The sequence below is a fragment of the Chelmon rostratus genome, chromosome 12 (genome assembly GCF_017976325.1).
Source record: "Chelmon rostratus isolate fCheRos1 chromosome 12, fCheRos1.pri, whole genome shotgun sequence".
NCBI classification, from domain to species: domain Eukaryota; kingdom Metazoa; phylum Chordata; class Actinopteri; order Chaetodontiformes; family Chaetodontidae; genus Chelmon; species Chelmon rostratus.
The window spans coordinates 2,674,907-2,684,699 of NC_055669.1; the positions used below are offsets into that span (position 1 = coordinate 2,674,907).

Consider the following 9,793-nt stretch of genomic DNA (forward strand, 5'->3'; position numbering starts at 1 on the left):
TTGTTCCTGCCAAGAGACTTAAACCACTTGATGTGGCCTTCTATTTGTTGCCGAAGCAGTGTGAAAAAACCCCAAAAGAGCAGGAGCAAATAGTCCATATGCATGCAGGATTGGGCCGCCGGACTGCTCATCTAGATGAAAACACAACACATGAAGAGGTAATAACAAGAAGTTAGCTGTTTAAGGCTAGCTGTATTGTAAGGATTTGCTAGTTTGTCATGCAGTGTGATAAATGCTATTTCTGGCTGGAATGATGAGCTTTAATTCTCTTTTGGAGAGGCTTACACTTGCATCCATTTTTTGCTTACAGTTATGTGATGCCCTCAAAGTTTTATTTCCAAAATTGGGGGATGTTACTGGTGGGTGGCTGCTATACAAATCTGCAGGTAGGGTGACACAGGTTGACAGTTGCTCACTCATAAAAAAAACAGTACATATGTGGCAGCTAACTTCACATTATGCAATGCACAACACTGGTACCTAAATAAAACTTCAAAAGATTTCTTCAAACTCATCTCTGTACATTTATTATTAAGCCATTTCAATTTAAGGAATTTGTGAACGTTTATTAGGTCATGCCTCACTGCAAGTCAGCAACTGCAAACTAATTGATTGTAATTTTATTTATAAAAGTCAACAAAAAAATTGACTTGTTTTGTTATCGTTGACTTCTTCAGTCTGGCCTGTTGTCAGACTAGAAGTCTAGTTGCTTTGACATAACTTCTAGTTTAATCTATATCTAATAAACTGTTGAAAGTTCTAATTTTCTTCTTCTCTTTTCTAAAGGTGGATGGGGTAGCCGAAAACTCTCTCTTGTGGCTCCTGATGTTACTGGCTATACAGGCATGATGTTGAAGTCTGTAAGTCGTGGGGGTAAAAATCTATTCATAGCCCCAATTCAAGAGGAACTCAGCACAGATCCCCTACCACTAACTGATGCAGCATTCAGTAGCATGCCCAAAGCCATGTGTCAGAAGTGTGGCGTTGCAGTTCCTCTTCCACTCCTGACAGAACACATCAAGTCTTGTGATGTCATGTATGTTGGCAGTGACGACAACCTGGCTAATGCAGATAGCAGTGAGTCTGAAGACAGAAAACGTAAGAATTCTTCATTTAAAGCTTTTGTCAGCATATTGTATAGTATTAAACAACATAAACTGTTTTTCTTTAAATTAACATTGTTCTAGCTTGTAACTTTTCAATATTTCTTCTATTTACAGCAGATATGCAGGAATGTCCTGTCTGCACAGAAATGTTTCCCATTGACTTGATTGAGGTACACTCTTCTTCATGTGTGGAAAGGTATCTATTTACTTTCTCTTGTCAGTGTTTTTCTCTTATCAGTAATTCTTATATACAATATCAGTTAAATACAAATGATTCTATGTGGATAGGGCAGGAAAAGAGGTGATGCATGAAAGCATTGTAATTGAGGAAGAGCAAGCAGCAGTGCCTGGACCATCCGGAACTTGCTCAACTGTTACAGATGGTAGGTGTTGTTCAGGGTTAGCAGTGGTTTAGGAAAGTTAAGGAAGGTAAACTGTCTTTGTGAAGGAAAATTGGCATTTATGAAGCATGGCCTACTCTTGATGCAAACCATGAATTGATTACCTTGCTGTAATATTTTTACTTTGACCTGGAATATCTGTATTTTAACTCAAGTAATGGTGTGGTGTTGTGTACTTTATCATTTGATATTACAACAATGTTAAATATAATACTTTTAAATCTTGGCACAGTCTTCAGAGCTCAACGTTGCCAGATTGAATGCCAGATTGGTTCTCCCATTAATCTTCATATATATAGTCAGTGATTATTAAGATGCTTTATTTATGCTGAATAAGGCTTGATGGCTCTAACTTGTGATTTGAATGTACATGTTAAAGATTTTTGTTGTCTCGACAGTCAAGCATAGATCAAGAAACCACTTTTTTTTTTTTTTTTTTCTTATTAGGCTGGTTAACTATCAGTGACCCCACCAAGGCCATATCTCAGTGTGCTGACAGTTTTCTCCGTATTCATGAAACGGAGAACCCCTTACATCTCAGCATGGACATCAGAGAAAAGCCCCGCTGAACAGGACATGGCCCTAATCTCCTTCTACAAGCAACCTAGTGTGGAATGGGGACGACCTCTGAATTGCAAACTTGAAGGTAGCTCCAATTACAAGTTACACTTGTCCAAAAATAATTAAAGTATTTCCTTTGTCCTTATCTTGTCAAACTTTAAATTGTGTTACAGGAGATGCTGCAATTGGACAGGGTGTAACTCACTTTTTTTTCTCAACATGCATGGAAAAACTGAAGTCAGGGTTTTGCATCAATTTTGGTATGCTATATTTTAATTGGTTTGCTTTAACATGAAAGTTCAAGGGATTCTACTTAATGTGTTATGCCTATATTGATGAGAGCTACAGTTTCCAGTCCATGACATTACTAACATACTGTGTATTGTCTGACAACTATTGAGTCTCAAATTCATTAAGAGCAATATTAACCTGCATATATTTGTACTTTGGAAGGAAGCCTATTACTTTTATATTGATTTTATTTTGTGTTTTTATTGTCTTCAACAGCCAACTCAAATGGTACACGGCTCTTTGATGGACAGCCTGGCCATCTAGTCCCCTCAGCCTCTCACTTTCTCGTGGAAAGTGATATGTTCCTGCTGGCGGGGCGAATGGTCGGTCACTCCTTCCTTCATGGAGGACCATGCCTGTCGGGACTCAGCCCTGCTATTGTTCATGTCCTGCTTGGTGGGAGTCCTGAGACTGCAACTGTTACACTAGAGGACTGTCCAGACCTGGACATCAGAGAAACAATCAAGCTTGTATGTCATTCAGATTTTATGTACAATGGAGTATCCTTTTATTGTGTATCCATTATCCTTATTGAGTGACATTAATATATGGCTAACTTAAGCAGATATTTGTTTTTTTCCTTTAATTTGTCGTCATCTGTAATATCTGGCATCATGCATTTTTCTATCTAATTAGTTTCCCTCTGTCTTGAAGCTTGAAGGGAGATCCATACTGTCAGATAAGGATAAACAGCTCGTCCAGGACTTGGCCCTTGCCTGGGACCTCCCTTCCCCAACTGAGAAAAACAGGAGATGGCTTTTTGAGAAACTACTGATCCATGCTGTGAGTGAAACTACTTGTTTTTTTTATCCTGTGAGTGATGTTGTTCATAAATGCACATTGCTAAGATTCTAAAAAATTGTCTGACAAAATTAAATTGTTGCACTTTTCTCTATTGTTGTACTTTTCTTTATTAGAAAGCTAAAAAACAAACTTTTTTTTTTTTTTTTCCGGAAACATAAAAGATAGTGGGTATTATCATTAACAGTATTATTTCCTCTTTCACAAGTGGATTGAAGCATAATAAATGTATTTATTGTTTTTTATCTTCAATCTTACTTATAGATAAGGAACGTTATGTGTTCATCCTCTCTGTCTTATTACTACTAACAGGTAGTTGGACGTGTCACAAGGCAAATTAAGCAGCTGAGACGAGGTCTTAAAGAAACCCCAATGTGGGCACTGGTGACCCAGAGACCTGACACAGTGGCCTTGCTTTTCCCTAAAGAGGGAGCAGGACATTTCAGCCCTGAGGTTAATTTTAATTACTCTGATCTTTTATCATTTTCCTAGCAAATATTGTGGTTCATACCTGGTCAGCATCTATTATGTTGTCAGTCTTGTTCTTGTTATTTCTGTTTTCCTACATACACAACCCACAATTGAGTGCAAAAGTTAGATGTAATTTTAAGATAGAAAAGTGACCAAAGTCTTTCTCATGCTATTTTTCAATGCAGGTACTTCTTCAGCGACTCACATGGCCTCATGAGGATAGCGACGATGATGAGTGTTCAGCTGACACCAAATGCCGCGTATCAGGCTATCTTCGACAGTTCATTGCTAATGGTAGGTTTACAGAGAAACTTGGAGGTGCCATTTAAATATTTGGTTACCTGTTAAAGCTATGTAGCTGTATAAAAGCTACATAGCTATTTAAACATTCAGTGTGAATTTCACACATTCACTATTGAGCTGGAAACGGTAACATGACATAAATTTTATTTTTAAGAAATCCACCTGATTAAAAAGAAAAAAGCATTTATAGTCATGTCACTGTTTTCAACTCAATAGTCCAACCAGTCTCATTCTAAAAATTATTTTTCTGTTAACTTATCTCAAGGGTTTGACTAATCTTCTGTTGAGTGTAAGCTGTTACTGTCATAGTTGGTCATTTATCCTGATGACTAATAAAGTCAAAAAAGATCTTTAATTCCTTTTTAATTTACTCCATAGCAACACCAACTGAACTGACCAACCTGGTCAAATTCTGGACCGGATGGGAGATTGTACCACCAAGTCTCTCTGTAGAAGTGGTCGAGAGCAGATACCCCACAGCCTCCACCTGCTTTGAGACCTTGCGCATCCCAGGGCACTACAAGGATTACACATCTTTTAAACATGACATCCTGGCCTGTATTTCCACTTGCCATGCAGGATTTGGTCTTGTGTGAGTGTCATGTGGCCTGCATTTACCCTTGTCAGACAAGATTTGTTCAGTGTTTGTTTTTAAGCTTGTTAGTTATTCTGTTAAATTATGGTTTTAACAATTGTAAAACTGAAGGGAACTAGCCCAAGGAAGTACTTCACAAATCTTCCTTGTAAACTATCTCTTTAAGCATTCAAGAAGTTCTTATTGCATACTGAATTTATTTCCACACTGTTACTGAGAGTCCTTTGCAGTAGTACAAACATGTCAATCTCAGCTTTCACATAAAAATGTGGTATGTCTTAAGTTTTTGCAGTTTAACATGTTCCTTGTCAACAGTCTCTGCACTGATATCATTCACACAAGTGAATTATAAGGGAATGAAAGCCCTTTTTGTAACATTCCTTGTATTACACTGAATAAATCATTAATATAGGTGTATACATTGAAATGAGCTGTACTGGTTTCTTCTTGCCAAAGCAATACGAATAATAACATTCAGATTTTGCAAAAATACAAAATATTAATCAGTGTCTCTTCAGTCTCTCAACTCAAAAGACCTTCTGATTCTCTGATCAGTTCTTTCACAGATCAAGAAACCGCTCACAAAATTGAACAGCAGCAATGTAAGTATCGCAGCCAAAGGACTGGGATGCAGCTCTTGGGTTAACTGCCTCTCTTAAAGCTGTCATTTGTCCATCAGTCAGAGGGCATGCTGTGTCTGGAACAACGATGGTTGAGTGGTCATTATACTGAAGTCTGCTGTTTTCCCACTCAATGTCAGGAAAATCCAGTGTGTTATCTGGTCCTGGAATTGGGTAATATGTACGGCCTAGCTCCCACAGCTGGTTAGGGGTCATGTTGCTTTCTGTTCTCAGCGGATGATTGTCCCAACCACTGCAAAAAGTATCCAGGTCATCCTGCAGGCGTGGGACAAACACAAAGTGACAGCAGAAGAGGTGTGTATCATTGGCGATGCTGAGGAAGCCCTCTTCTTCAAGGTAGTGGAGAACATCATAGTAGATGCATGTGACAGCTGCCCACACATCTCTCCACAACCTCTCAATCCTGGAAAATTTTAATTGAGAACAAAAAAAACCCCCTTTTTTATGAAAAGGTTTTGATCCACACATGCACAATTATAAAATGACTGATATAATAGTTAAGACCATGCCTTAGAATTTCTACTTTATTGAAATAGTGTTTATGCATTACCCACTATATTAGATCTTGTTACATAAATACTGCATGTCTGCATTAGACCCTATCCAAACGTGACAAATTATAGTACACCTGCTAACAAGTGTATGTTAACATACTACCACTACATGAGGTGGCTGCTTTAAGTAACAGTAACTATTCCCTTGAACAAACCGTTGGTTGTGAACACTCTTTCCAGATATAAAGCTGCTCCTTCCAGTGCCACGAACTGTAAACATCAAGCGTGCAACGTCCACTTTTTCCACTCCCTGTTCACCACGAACCCTAAAGGAGAGACACAACACCTTCAAAGATCACATTTATGTAATTTTGGTTACAGTTTATTGGTTGCTTATTAACACAATGCAACAGGAGTGGTTTAAAATTCTGAAAATGTATATAAATCTTTTTTTTTTCTTTCAAATTATACTAATTGTAGGGGGTAGTGTGATTTGGGCATTCGATTGTTCTCAGAGGTGGAAGTATTTATATCCTTTACTTATCTTTAAGTATTAATAAAGCAATGTAAAATTACTGCATTAGAAGTAAAAACCATGCATGGGAGATCCAACTTCAGTAAAATTTCAGAAGTATTGTGATTTTGAGATAGTATGCAGTATTACAGTAAAAGTACAGTGGTAAAGTTGTTAAAAGACATCTGAAAAACAATTCATTATCCATTGTGTCAAATCTTCATCTGAAAAATAACTACAGCTGTCAAATAAATCTAGTGGAGTAGAAAGTACAAAATTGTAGGGGAGGGAATTATAAACTAGAATCACATGGAAATACTTAACTACTTTACAGTACAAGTACCTTAAATTTGTACTTAAAAGTCCTCCTCCACCTAAGGGCTGTTTTCACATTCATCTGCTGACGGGGAAGTTTCTCTGAGTTTGTTGAAAATCCATTTTAATTAATATTTCTCAAAGAGAAATATTTCATATACACCCTAAAACCTGTCTGAAGGGGATCTTTAAGTACAATACTTGAGTAAATGTACTTTTTGCCACAGACTGTACTGACAAAATGTAACAACTCCTAGTTTAAAATATGTATTTACCGAAGAGGAAAACCAAACTTCTCAACAGATTCTTGGAAGAAAGCCAGAGTGGTTGATGCAAGGTTGTTGGAGGCTGCACGGAGATACATTATCTGCAGCATAAATGGAATTACACCTCCATAAGAGACACAATTCCTAATGATTATAGAAATGTGTACATTTAGTCCAAACAACTGTACTTACCTTACGGGAAAAACCGTCAATACCACCAAAGACAACAATGTTGTAGCTGAAAGAGAAAAAAATAATAATAATGATAATTGGTCAACTGTATATAACATACTGCAAATAAGTAAAAAGTGTTCTACACACAGTTGCTGAATGTAATAGACATGCAATTTTAAGAGATCAGCTGTGATGGTGTACCCACAGTAACATGAAAGAAGCAGTAAAAAAATGTTATGGTGCCTACTGACAACTGCTGCAGAGTTTTTAAATTTATGCAGTCTGTCAAAAAGATAGCTTAATAAGAATTTACCGTATCAATTTATGGTTTGTATCTATGTGCATCAGACACTGGGGTCCTGGAACTGACTAGGTCCGTCGAGCAATGCATCCTACATTGACCATCCGAGTTAGGACACCAGTGGTGTCAACACGGTGCATGGAGGTTCTGACACGGTCATACTGCACCCTCAGTCCTCTGGCTTGCAGAAGGGCCTTCATCATGCGATATCCAGAGTGAGGCTCCCTCGATTTAATCTCTCTCACACACTGATCTAACTCTTCATCTGTCATAGTGCTGTATAATGCCTTTACTGAGAGATCAGACTCAGCCATGCGTCGGTATACTGTGCGTGTGGACATCCCCAAAAGTTTGGCTATGTATGGAACAGACAAGTTAAATTCCAAAAGTTTGCTAAGGTACTCTGGGGATATGACCATTCGTTGTCGCCCAGCTGGTCCTTGCTCAAACTGCACAACTGCAATGTGTTGCTCCCTTTTGTCTTTTTCCAAATTGATAAGATTGTGCAGCTGTGTCAAAGAATCTAAAATAGCTGGACAAACAGTTACTTGACTGGATACCGCATTTAAAAACACAAGCTCTTGTGTGCAAGTGAACTCTAAGAAGTCCAGATCCAGAGGCATGCGTCCCAGAATATGCTCCAGTCGAGAGCGAAGTCTCTCTAACAGGTAATTAAGCAGGAATTCCTAGCAAAGAAAAACAAAAGAGAAAATTACCAATAGAGAAGCAAATTCATGATTGTAAGACCTGATGTTTGGAATATGTGTAATCTGTAATATTAATTGCTTCATCATATGGAAAAAAATAATGGTAAGCATGATATTTTTAAATAAAACATTACAACATTAAATAAACAACATGTTATATTTCTATTATTTTATATGAAAAATGCTAATTTATAAATGTCCTCTGTAGTGGAAGTCACAACTTTGCACTTATGTTTTTTGGAATATTTTTCAGTAGACAGACTTTGATAAAACAGAGACAATTATTTACAGAATCACTGAAGATATTCTCAAGTGATATATCCCACTGTGATGTTAATTGTGCTAAAATATTGTTTGTACTTTGTCTTTCTCCTCAAGTTTATGCCTGTGTCAGAAAGTATGCAGAATTACACCAGATAATGCTGCCCTGAGCCATAGAGACTGCAGTATTTCACAGTACACCAAGAATAATTATATCCTGTTGTCCAATTACGTGTACATGCTTTAAAATTTGAATGAAGCATTTTTTCTTTGCAATGTGTATTTTAACCACCCAACACTTAATTTATGTCAAAAATTAAATGAAATATATTTTTCCTGGGACTCAGGAGGAAGGGAGACATTTCCACTCCAACGTTTGGCTCAAAGAAAAATACATTTATATAAAGACATTTCAAGAAAAAAAAAGTCGCAAAGTGATTCAGAAAGGAGCGGAAAAAATGAATAAACCAGAACAGAAAATACACAAAATATTGCCACACTTAAGACTTATACACAAGTCGACTGATTTGGCCGCTTGCCAACTGAAGATAACTGTTAGAAAAATTCCAATCTGGGCTATAGCTGCGCTGCCAACTCATAGCCGAGCCCTAGGCTACGTTGTACTTGTTTGTTTCATTCATTACAAACAACCTTTGTTGCTTGTAGTTGTCATCACTAACTTATGAGCTAGTATGACACGTGCTGTTACGAGTTATCGCTGTAATTAAATCATTTGCGCCTTCTTTTAATGTTTTAATAGTCTGCGGTTAAACAAACGAACAAATACTTCTTGCCAGTCACATCTTAACATAGCGTTAGCTAATTGCTAACCGTTTTAACGGACGGCACCTCATAATACGTTCTCTGCAGATACTGCTCAAGAACTTCTGTTAATGTGCAACGAGTCCGGTAATATCTGTTACTGAATTTTTTGAACAAAAATGGTAAATAACGAGTAAATACACTCACCAAAGGGCCGTCGTTTCTGCCTGCTGTCGCCATAGCTGGGTGAGCTTCACCGCTCTCTGTTTTGGGGTCACAGGTCACAGGTGGAGCGTAACGTGATTGGCTGGTTGTTGAACGATTTTAATCAGGGATCAATTGCTTCTGTTTTGTTACCCGGATGTTGACTCTGAATTTTTGACACTGAATCTTTGGAGACACTGAATTTTCAGCACTGATTTTTTTTTGAGACATTGAATTTTTTGAGACATTGAATTTTTTTTACACTGAATTGTTTTAGACATTGGAAAAAAATCAGAATCAAATAAAATTCAATGCTTGAAATTCGATGACTTTTAAAATTCATAGTCTGATTTCGATGCAAAAAAAAATTCAGTGCCAGAAATTCAATGCAAAAAAATTCAGTGCTAAAAATTCAAATTCATACTCTGATGGCACAGATTTGCTTCCATACAAAACCTGTCCAAACACAAGTTAAGTAAATTTACCTCAGTTTTTGTCCCTCAGCAAATGCTCGTCGTCCTCTCCAAGTTTAATATTGTCTGAGGGGCTTCAGTACATTAAAGATGGGTTAACATCTTTTCAGGTTTATCTTAAAACAATAAGATATTTGAAGATAAACCTGTGG

The 9,793-nt window shown here is 37.3% G+C and overlaps 1 protein-coding gene across 1 annotated transcript; it reads left to right on the forward strand.

The window, feature by feature from the left end:
• Nucleotides 1-340: 340 nt before the first annotated feature.
• On the forward strand, nt 341-4,530 carry LOC121614800. Its single transcript, XM_041948884.1, has 5 exons — nt 341-386; nt 3,014-3,142; nt 3,473-3,613; nt 3,817-3,925; nt 4,313-4,530. Exons 1-5 carry the CDS (start codon nt 351-353, stop codon nt 4,528-4,530), a joined length of 633 nt encoding a protein of 210 aa, XP_041804818.1. The 5' UTR covers nt 341-350.
• The last annotated feature ends 5,263 nt before the right edge of the window (nt 4,531-9,793 follow it).